Source organism: Petaurus breviceps, unplaced genomic scaffold, assembly GCF_028583685.1.
Source record: "Petaurus breviceps papuanus isolate PSGF00001 unplaced genomic scaffold, PetGlider_PUasm1.0 90903, whole genome shotgun sequence".
In the NCBI taxonomy this organism is placed as follows: Eukaryota; Metazoa; Chordata; class Mammalia; order Diprotodontia; family Petauridae; genus Petaurus; species Petaurus breviceps.
In genome coordinates, this window is record NW_027187376.1 from 602,052 (window position 1) to 614,126 (window position 12,075).

Genomic DNA, 12,075 nt, shown 5'->3' on the forward strand with positions numbered 1-12,075 from the left:
GGCAACTTTTCTAGTCACACAGTAAATGGATCTGAATTCTGATCTATGATTATATGACTATAAATTCAAGTTTCTTTCCATTACACTATGCTGCCTTCTATGTGTAGGGCATTGTTCATGCTTATCTTAGATCAGATTACTCTGGAGGCATAGAGCTGTGTATCACTGATTCTATGGGTATAGCACCAGCATAAGGCCATGTTCAGATAAGAGTTTAATAGAAACTTTTAAGAATTATTATGATCATTCCACCAACCCCAAATCTCCTGGAGGATAATGAGAGAGAATCTTATTGAGGAGAAGGACATGGTGAGAGAAAAGGAAAGATGAAGAGAGGAGTAGTCAGAGAGACACTGACTCAGTCCACATCAAGGCCAACTTAGTTAATCTTCCATATTCTGTACAGACAAGATTTTCTTATCACCTTGTCATGGTTACAGAGGCTGCTTCCATAGTTTTCTAAAGGGGAAGGGAAGTTGTCTCAGGATCTGAATGGAATCTAAGAGAATGTTCTGACCGTACTCATATCATCTCAATTGATCTGCCTTTCCTCAGAGCTATACTTAATCCACTTAATCTTTGGTTTTATTAGTGATTGACAATTACTCTTTTTACAACCATTTCTTCCCAGCCCACTCTTCCTATTTTGGAGAAAGAAGACGTATTTTTTTTTTCTTCACAGTTTGCCTTCAAATTAGTGGATTGTCCAACCATTCTGACAACAATTTAGAATTATGCCCCCAAAACAATAAATCTTTGTATACCCTTTGACCCAGAAGTACCACTACTAGGTCTGTATCCTAACCAGATCAAAAGAAAAAGAAAAGGACCTATATGTACAAAAATAATCATAGTGGCTTTTTTTGTGTGTGGTGGCAGAGAATTGGAAATTGAGGGGATGCCCATCATTTGAGGAATGGCTGGACAAGTTGTGGCATATGGTTGTGATGGAACACTATTGTTCTATAAGAAATGATGAGCAGGCAGATTTCAGAAAAAAACTAGGAAGACTTATATGACTTACAAGACACAAAGTGAAGTGAGTAAAACCAGGACATTATACATATTATCATGATGATCAACAGTGAAAGATTTAGCTACTCTATTCAGTACAATGATCCAAGACAATTCCAGAGAGAGAGAGAGAGAGAGAGAGAGAGAGAGAGAGAGAGAGAGAGAACTGATGAACTCTGAATGAATATTGAAATGTATTTTTTTCACTTATTCTCTTTTTTCTTTTCTTGTGTATACAACATAGCTAACATGGAATGGCTAAATGCTTGGCTGATATGCACGACCTCATATACATAATTGTTATCAAATTGCTTGTCTTCTCAATGGGGAGTGGCTTGAAGGAGGGAGAGAATTTGGAACTCAATTTTTTTAAATGAATGTTAAAATAAAGTACAATTATAAAAAATAAATGAGTAGACCAAATTATTTTTGAGTTCCTGTAAGACTCTAAAATTTGATGACCATCATACCCTTTATGAGTTTTTAAATAGATGGAAAGAATAGTTAGTTGCTCTGATCAAGCCTTCAGAACAATCTCTTGGCTAAAATTGTACACCTGCCTGAAGTTTCTTCAGTCTCCCAAAGCATCTGGGGAAAATATACCTGTATAAAAAATCATTAAAAAGAGGGGATGAGGATTATGTGACTAGACATTTGACAAGTCTAACTTGGGGAATAAAATATCAAATTCTTCTTATTGCCTTGCTCCCAAGAGTTGCTTCCTTAAAATCTAACCCCATTTTACTGTACTGCCCCTACTCTCCAGTTCTTTCCAAAATGGAGATGTCTAGTACTGTCTCTGCTCTCTTTGACAATGACCCTTTAGAGACTTGAGTCCAATCATCATTCAGGACATTTCTCTTGAATGAATTGCACATAATTTTTTTTGTTGTTTTTTTTATTAGATCTTGCTCTTAAAAAACATATATACATATTTTAATATTATCTTCATTTATTAATATATTATGTCTCTTTGACCTTTCCGAAAGTCATTTCTTATAGCAAAGAATAAAAAAGAGAAAAAAAATTGAGTCCAACAAAACTCATAAACCCATCAAACAAGTCTGATACTTGATACAGAGTTTCATACCTATGGTTCCCTACCTCTTCAAAGAAGGGAGGGAGGTATGTTCTCATGTCTCTTCTTTGGGACCAAATTTGGTCATTGATAATTTCATATAATTTCCATATTTTTCACACACTAGATCTTTTCCTTCAACTCCCTTAACAGTGTTTGTGTGTTTGTGTTTGTAGGTGGGGAAGATTGAGTTTCATACCAGCAGGAATAGGAAGGAACTGTTGGCCTAGCCCAAGAGAGTATAGAATTTAACCACATATGCATCTAATTGGTCTTGGTTGCTACCTGTTTTAGCCTTCCACACTGCCTAAACCTCATTCTATCTCTCTGTCTCTTATTACACCAAAGATGTTATGGGTTTAAGAAAAAAGGGGTGACAGACTAGTAAAGGACACATTTCCTGATAAGGTTTATTTTCAGCAGAACAAGTCCAAGAGCGAGGATAGGGATCAGGCCTATCTTTGGAGGAGGCTGACTAGAAGTCCATCTTCAAGTCTAATTTCTCTCTCCCAGTTCTAGGTCCCTGATAGACAAAGTTGTTGTTCATTCTTTCAGTCAAATCCGACTTTTTGTGATCCCATGATCTGGTTTTGTTGGCAAAGATACTGGAGTGGTTTGCCATTTCCTTCTCCAGTACATTAAGAGGTTAAGTGACTTGTCCAAAGTCACATGGCTGTTGTGTATCTGAGGCTGGATTTAAACTCAGACCTTCCTGACTCTGGGCCCAATGCTTTATCCACTGAGCCATCTAGCTTCTTCCAATGACAGACAAGTAGATTACATGAAAACAGACTTATTATGGAATCTGATAATCCCCCCAACTGCCCTTCTCTGCTGTGGAATCCCCTAATAGTTACCCTAAATAGGATCTCAGTTTTAAAGTCTCAAGAAATCATGCTGTGGGCTGAGGGGGTTGAATAATAGCAGCTGTCCTGTTAATATGGCAACTGTAACTCAAGAGTTTAAGGCAATTTGTAGGGGTTGATATAATTCCCGTATCATCCCGATGAGGTGGTATCCCTTAATAGGACTCTCATGTTCCCCTCATAACACATGGTAGAAGCATCCATGAGAAAGGAGAAGCTAATTCATCCAAGAGTGAAATTTTGGAGACAGTTATGAGAAAGGCAAAGAAGGACAGGGAGTGACCCAGAAGAGCTGGACCAGAGGGATCTTCAAAGAGTGGTAGAGGTATTCCCAGAAGAGGAACCATGGACTGAGGGCTTGCTGTGCTGGGCTAAGAACTCTTTACTGATTATACCATGGGCAGCCAGGATTTTGAGGAAGCTGTATCGAAATTTATGTCCAATGAAGGCATAGATAATGGGGTTGAGGCAGCTATGGAGGAAGCCCAGTACCTCAGTTGTATTTATGGCTTTTTCAATCACCTTCCTTCTTGTACAAGTGTCCCGAATCATCTTGGTCCTCAGGAGAGTGTCAGTGATTAGCACCACATTGTAAGGCAGCCAGCAGAGTAAGAACACAAGTACTACAGCAAAGATGACCCGCATAGCCCGATGCTTCTGCCCCATGTGCGCCTCAAAGAGGGTGCGCAGGGTGAAGCTGTAGCAGAAGAGCATGACCAGTAGGGGCAAGGCAAAGCCAAAGGACTGGGGAAGGATCCTCAGTATCATCCGCCATTTTTCAGTATCGGTGCCAAAGTTCTCATAACAGACAAAGCCATAATGTGACTTGATCATCTCTCGGAAGAAAAGAATGGGAATGGACAGGAGCAAGGACAGGCCCCAGATGCCCATACAGATGAACTTTACCCAGTGGCGCTTTTGAGTCAAAGCACGAGTGGCATGGACAATGGCTAGGTAGCGGTCTACACTGATGCAGGCCAGCAGCAGGATGCCGCTGTAGAAGTTGACCTCCTTCAGAAGAGAGACAAACTTGCAAAGAGATGTGCCGTAGATCCAGCCTTTCACCTTGGAGGCAGCCCAGAGGGGTAGCGACAGGGCAAAGAGCAGGTCGGCTATGGCCAGGTTGAGCAGGTAGATGTCTGTGACTGAGCGGTTGAGGCGGTTGTAGAGGATGACCAGCACCACCAGTGAGTTTCCCAGCAAGCTCAGCAAGAACACGAGGATGTATATTATGATGACGAGGTACTTGTTGAGGCCTGAGTCCTCGAGGTGACAGGGGGCTGCATCCTCATACAAAGGTGGCAGTTCTGTACTGTATCCAGAAAAACTATAATTATCGTCAGTCAATTCAAATAGCTCCTTTGAGCTAAATTCGAATACTTCTGCCATTCTAGACACCTGACTGTGTCTCTGCCTGCAAAAGAAAGCAATTTCATAATATAGTCATCTAACTCCTTCCCTCCCTTCTTTCCACTCATAAGGCAATCCCACAGGAAATTCAAATAATTATACAAAGTTATTCCTTCCATATTGTGGGGGTTAGGGGTGCAGTGCCCTGTGATCTGGAAAATCTGTGAAAACTTTTTGACTCTCCCTTTGTGCCAGAGAAGAAGTCTGAATTATTATGATATTAAAAGAGAAAAATGTTAATATTATACAATACTATACATACATTTTATGCATTTCTGAGTTTCTAAACTTTTTCTGTCTTGTCTACTGACCTTCCTTTGCTGTCCGTGACTTCTGCAAAACTCCCCCCAAATTCCCATTTAATTTCTTATGCCAGTCCTCAATATATTGAAACTGCATTGGGGAAAGTCACGATGTAGAATTGTATGCAAGAATGTCTAACTTCAAATGTTCAAGATGAGATGTGGCTCTAAGGCAGAGGTCCTTAACCTGATTTTTCTAAAATAAAATTTTCATAATTGTCTTTCAATAGAATTGATTTCTTTTGTCATCTCTGTGTTCTTATATGTAATTTACAAACATTATTCTGAGAATTCCATAATCTTCACCAGACCACCAAAGGGGTTCATGTTATAAAAAAGGGGAAGAAGCTCAGCTCTAAGATAATAAATAATTTGTTCATCCCAATGAGTGTTGTCTCCTTCAAAGTGGTCACCTTAGGAGGCTTATTTCCAGGAGGCTGCTTTTGCTCCAACACCAGGGAATGACTTGGGAATGATATTTAGATCCTACAGCATATTCTTTTTTGGGGGGAAGTGGGAGAGGAGGAAGGAATAAAAACAACACTAAACAAACTATGATTTCCAGCATTTAACATGGTTCCTGGAATGTATTAGGCATTTAATAGATGCTTATTGACTGACTTACCGGTATTTAAAATAATGAAACTAAATTTTTTTTTTTGTTGTGGCTGTAAAATTAGACCTACTTCCAAGAGAAAATCTAACTGTTTGAACAATGGTAGAGTCATTGGAATATGTATATGGCTTCCTAAGAAATTCACTTTGAAGGAAAACCCTCAATTTGAAAGAAATAATTACCTGGCATTCAAGGCTTGCCACAATCAGATCCTATACTACCAGCAGTCTTATTTTATACTATTTGGTGTGAAGCCCCCATGGTCCAACTGACCTGAATTGTTCACTGTCCCCCAAATATGATCTTTTCTATCCTATCTTTATCTTTTTACTTACTGTCCCTATGCCTAGAATGTCTTCCCTCTCCAAGAATGTCTTCCCTCTCCCTCTTCACCTGTTAAATTCAACAAACATTTGTTATGCAATGATGAACTGTGAAAGATTTGGCTACTCTGATTGGTACAATGATCCAAGATAATTCTAAAGGACTCGTGATGTGAAAAATGTTATCTACTTTCAATGGAGAAATCCGAGAACTATCTGAGTGCAAATTGAACTATAATTTTTTCACTTTCTTAAATTTTCTTGCTCGAATTATTTTTTGCAACATGGCTTAAATGGAAATCTCTTTTTCATTTCATATGTATAATTGATATAATATTGCTTGCTTTCTTAAGGGGTTGGGGAGGGACCAGAAGAGCATTTGGAACCCGAAATTAAAAAAAGAAGAATGTTATAAATAAATAATGAATTACCCCCCCCCCCCAACAAAACAAAACAAAACATTTGTTATGAACCTACCAAGGCACTGAGCTACACTCTGGGGATTCAAAGACAAAAACAAACACTCCCTGTCTTTGGAAAACTTACACTTTATTGCCAGATATAACATGTATACAAGTGCAAAGTACAAAGCAATTTCAAGAGGGAGACAGTTCTTATAGATAACTCAAGAAATTAATAATAATAATGATAACCAGCATTTATTTTTTTAATTTTAATTTTTTGCTTTCTGGAGGGCAATTGGGGTTAAGTGACTTGCCCAAGGTCACACAGCTAGTTTTTGTGTTAAGTGTCTGAGGCCAGATTTGAACTTAGGTCCTCCTGACCCCAGGTTGGGTGCTCTATTCCCTGCACCACCTAGCTGCCCCTAATAACCAGCTATGTGTCAGGCACTGTGATTAGCACCTTGCAATTATCTCATTTGAGTCTTACAACAAGGATGTAGGTGCTATTATTATCCCCATTTTATGGATAAGGAAACTGAGACAAACAGAGGTTTAAATGATTTGTCCAAGATTACAAAGTTAGTAAGTGTCTGGGACCTCATGTAGGAAGTGGTGTCTGAATTGTGTTTTGAAGGAAGATAGAAAATCCACTGTGTAGGTAAAAAGGTAATATATTCCAGACATAGGGAATTACTCATGGGAAGATAAAGAGATGGGAGTTGGAACATTATGAATAGGGAATAGCTGGAAGGCTAGTTTGATTGGAATGGAGAACATGTGAGAGGATTAATATTTAAAAAGATTGACAAGGTAGGTGAAAGATAGAAGAAAAGGACTAGGGGTGAGGAGCTGTGAACCATCACACATTCCTTACAATCCAGTTACAGCTCAAATCCCAACTTTCTAGGTTGGCTCTTCACAGTAACTTGGTTCTTTCCCTTTTCCATTTTCCCTGTATATTTCTTGTATGTACATAGTTACTAAGACGTTGTCTTCCTCATCAGATTAAGTGCTCCTTGAGAGTAGGGACCATGTTTTTCCTTTCTTTGTATATTCAGTGCTTAGTGTTGTGTCTGGTATATAAGATCTTAATAAATATTTGTTGAATTGTTGACTGATGAATATATCCTATGGGTATTTTTCTTATATTTTTCTATGAGGAAACCAAGAATTAGCGAGGTCAAGTTAGTCCCCTGTCCATGGTAAAAAGCCAATAATGGTGGGAGGTGGGCTATGAGCCCATCTCTGTTGATGATGAGATTATTCTATTTTCTTGGTCTCTACTGGGGGCTCCTATAGCCCTCAGCTCTGTACATTTGGGAGTAAGAGGCAATTGAGGAGAAAAGGGACCCAAATGAGCTAAATGGAATTTGGGAGCCTTAGCATTGAATAGGTTTCCCTGATTGCTTTTGGGATAAAATCCAGACTGTATTGCTGGCATTCAAGGTCCTCCCTCCACAGTCTGGCCTCATCCTATATCTTTGTTCTGATCTCCTATCATTCTTCTTCTTTAAAAAAATAATTAATAAATTAATTTTAGTTTTCATCATTCACTTTTATAAGATTTTGAGTTCTAAATTTCCCCTCTCCCTTTCCTTTCCCCTCCTCAAGACAGCATGCAATCTGATATAGGATATACACCTACAATCTTATTAAACATATTTCCACATTAGTCATGTTGTAATGAAAAATTAGAACCAAAGGGAATATCCATCCATCATTCTTCTACTAGAATCTTCTACTCCAACCAGATTGCTCTGTTCCCCATTACCTGAATATGTCTTCGGATTCCTACTTTTTGTTTATACTGTTTCTCCAACCCCTGACTGAAATGCCATACCTTCCACCAGTTAAGCAAAACAACTCACACTGTTACAGCAACATTCCAAAGAGTTGTGAAGATTTTGGTAAACTGATGAAGAATGAATGAGCAGAGTCAGGAGAACAATTTATATAAATGACAATAACATTGTAAAAACAAATGACCTTCAGAACTGTAAGAACTATGGTTAATACAATGACCATTTGTGATTCCAGAGGGTGAATGATGAAATATGCTGTTCATTACAGAGTGATGATGGAATTAGAATTTCAAATGACACCCTAATCACATACATATACACACATATATTTTTTGCATTTTGCATTTTTTATATTTTGAGAAAATGTGTTTTGTTTGACATGAATATTTGTCACAAGAAATTTGTGGATGGAGGGAAAATAGATTTCTGATCATTTTTAAAAATAGAGAGGATGGGGTGTTAAAGAAGTGATATACTACTTGTAGTTTCAGATGAGGTCATGTATTATTAGTTTTACTTTGATATAAGAGTCCTCTCATGAACTGGAAGTAATATATAAAAGCTTTGTAATGTAAAAAAAATCCCACCCACATCAAGAAAACTTAAAGTACATGCATACATATACACACATACACATATATACACATGTACACTCATATACATAGAAACATATACCTACCTACACACACACACACACACACACACACACATATATATATATATATCCTAACTAAAATTTAAGGACTAGCTTATAGCTCTCTTTTCTCCCTGAAATCTTTTTCAAAATCTATCACGGAAATAGCAATGAATGGACAGCCAGGAGTTCTGGGTTCTAAGCACTGTTCTGCAATTAACTAGCTGTGACTTTAGGCAATTTGCTTAAAATCTCCAGAACTCAATTTTCTCATCTGTAAAATGACAGGGTTGAACTAGGGGTCCTAAGGTCCTATCGGCCTAAGTTCTGCTTAAGACTTCAAGACCCAGCTCATACCCACACTTCCTCAATGAAGACTTCCCTGACCTCTAAAAACCTGTTGTGTCCCAATTGTTCTGACCCTGTCTACCAGTTACGGCGACTCTCACTTGGGTGCTCATTCAAATACAACCTATGATGCAATTCCCATATCCAGAGACATCAAGGTGTAGGAGAAAAAGGAATAAATCTGAGAATCAGAGGACCTGGGTTGGAACCCCATCTTCCTCCCCTGTGAGACCTCATACAAGTCAAACAAGCCTCAATTTCCTCAACTGCAAAAAAAAAAAAAAGATGAGACCCACAAGATTTATAGTTGAGGGGCACTTTCAGATTCTTGTCAAACTCTCTCATTTTCATAAGGAAACTGAGGTCCAAAAGCATGAAGGGATTTGTCTAAAGTCCCACAACTCTGTGGCAGAGCCTCCCAATCTTTCATATAGTGCTCCTTCAACAATATCCTTTAGGTTAGATAATTAACACTGTATTTTTGTCTAGCTAGAGATTTCAAGATTTATAACTTCCTCAGCGTGGGTACTCCTTTTACCAACAGATTGCAGCTCCTCCACATTTTATCAGTTGCCATATTTGAAAAATTAATTTCCTGGTGGTCAACCTTCTGGAGATGAGTCTCTCCAAGTTTAGGTAGGCTGATCTTTGGATGATCCATAGTGCATCACTGAGGTCTGTATTCGAAGCTCTTCCAGCTTGATAAAGTTGAAAGAGGCAGGGAGGGAACAAGCATTTACTAAATGCCTACTGTGCACCAGGAAAGTGTGCTAAGCACTTTACATATATTATCTCATTTGGTCATCACAACAACCCTGTGAGGTCTTGTTATGTTCATTTTATAGTTGAGAAAACTAAAGATAGACAGAAGTTAAATGACTTGTCTAGGGTCACATAGCTGGTAAGTATCTGAGGCTAAATTTGAACTCAGGTCTTCCTGACTCAGAACAAGAGTGTGAGAGCTTGTACTTGACTGGCATAGCTTTCAAGAATCCAATATCACTTTTTTTTTTTTTGCGCTTTTTGGAGGGCTATTGGGGTTAAGTGACTTGGCCAAGATCACACGGCCCAAGATCACTTTCTTTTTTTTTTTTTTTAAATTAAGCAATCAGGGTTAAGTAACTTGCTCAAGGTTACACGGCCAGTCATTTCTGGGTGTGGTGCTGAGTGTCTGAGCCCAGGATTCGATCTCCAGGTCGTCCCAACACTGGAGCTGGTGCTCTTACTCGCTGAGCCACCTGGCCACCCCTAAGCAATTGGGGTTAAGTAACTTGCTCAAGGTTACACGGCCAGGTGTTTCTGGGTGGGTGCTAAGTGTCTGAGCCCGGGATTCGATCTCCAGGTCGTTCTGACACTGAAGCCGGTGCTCTTACTCGCTGTGCTACCTGGCCGCCCTCCAAGATCACTTTCATGCCATGATGAGGCCTTGGAGTAGGATATTAAGGGAAGATTCATGTGTTTGCATATGTAGAAGAATGTTAGGCTGGAAAGGATCCCCAAGGTCATCCAGTCCAATCCAGATCGGGAGAGATATCTCTTCTATACCATTCAGTTAATCAATCAACAGGCATTTATTAATCAACTGCTATTGCCAGGCACCCTACTAATTGCTAAGGCTATAAAGAAAATAAAAGAAACAATTCTTGGCTCAAGATGTTTACATTCTAGGATGAGGTTGCTTAACCTTTTTGGGGCCATAACCCTCTTTGGCAGTGTTTGGTGAAACCAATGGACTCCTTTTTGGAATAATATATTTAAATACATAAAACAAAATACATAGAATAATAAATAAACCAATTATGTTGGACTATAATCATCCATCCATCCATCTATCTATCTATCTATCTATCTATCTATCTATCTATCTATCTATCTATCTATCTATCTATCTATCTATCTATCTAAGAAGTTCATGGACCTCAAATTAAGAATCCCTAGTCTAGGAATTTGTAAGCATCAAGGTTTTGTTTGAAGAATTCCGGTGAGGAGGAACTCACCACTGCTCATATGCATTTGTATGTGTGTGTGTTCATATGTGTGTTAGACTGAGGAAATTTGGGCAAAAGGCAAATAGATGTAGACATGAGGGAATGCAGGGATGTGACTATTGGCAGCTACCACTTATACTCCAATTGTATTTAAGATGCTTTGGGATATAATCCTGCTTCCATTGTTCATGAAGTATCTTGGTAGAAACTAGTTGAGGTGAGGGAAAGAGAGGGGGAAGGAATATGGATTGAGGGCTGGCATTGTGAGGAGTGAATCTATCTATAGGAGAGAGGGAGGGTGTTCCTGAGAGCTTGGAGCCTTAATGTTTGTGTGAATGACTCAGAACATGGGGAGAAGAAGAGTGGGTTAGGAGAATAATTGTGTGTGGAGGCTGAAATAGGCAGGCCCAGCAGGCACTCAAGGATTCAATGTGAGAAGGAGTGTTAGAGTGAGTATGGAGGCTGGTGTCTTGAACCCTTAGCCAAGAGTCACTGCATGTGGCAACAGTCTTAATGCACCCCGCCTTTTGGTATCAATACCATTATTATGGAGTAATGATGAGAGGGCCAGGAAGCATTTAAAGGCTTATACAATTGATCAGAATGAACATTTTCCTAGTTCCCTTCCTGGTTACTCTCCCCTCTTCTCCACCTACACTTGACTCTCCCCAACTTGATTCTGCTCGGAAGAACAGCAGCAGGAAGAGAGGTAGTGGTGTGGGTGGATCCTATGCAGACTCAGTACCAAGGACCTGAGTGAGCCCTGGTGGGTTTGTGATTTATATCTGTGTTCTCCTGATTGGACTTCCATTCTTTGCAGCCTTCTCGATCTGGAGATGCTTCTGTCCTAGATCTTCTTTTCCTTATTGTGATTCTCTAGCCCAGATCCCCCAGATTTCATGGGGATTCCCAACCATGCTCTTAACTTCCTCTCCCCTGCATCTTCTACTGTCCCTAAGCAACCCACCTCCCCCAGCTTCCCTTTGTGTGTTGTTTTCTCCCATTGGGATGGGGGTGGGGTGAAGGCTGGTGCAGAATGAAAGTTTCTTGAGGATAGAGACTAGTTTATTTGCTTGTGATTGGATCTCCAGCCCTTAGAAAAGTGCCTGACACACATATGCTTAATAAGTGCTCTATCTGTATCTATCTGTCCATCTGTTTATTTCTCTATCATCTATCTCCTATCTTTTATCTATATATCTGTCTGTGTCTATCTCCTTTTATTTATCTACCTCCTTCTATCATCTATCTATCTATCTATCTATCTATCTATCTATCTATCTATCTATC

General features: G+C 39.3%; 1 protein-coding gene across 1 annotated transcript in view; it reads right to left on the minus strand.

The window, feature by feature from the left end:
• Positions 1–1,251: 1,251 nt before the first annotated feature.
• The window catches only part of LOC138151643 (C-X-C chemokine receptor type 2-like), a 28,868-nt gene continuing 18,044 nt past the window's right edge, over positions 1,252–12,075 (minus strand). The window contains 1 exon segment of the mRNA XM_069075164.1: positions 1,252–4,372. Coding sequence (XP_068931265.1) covers positions 3,268–4,372 — 1,105 coding nt within the window. The 3' untranslated portion in view covers positions 1,252–3,267.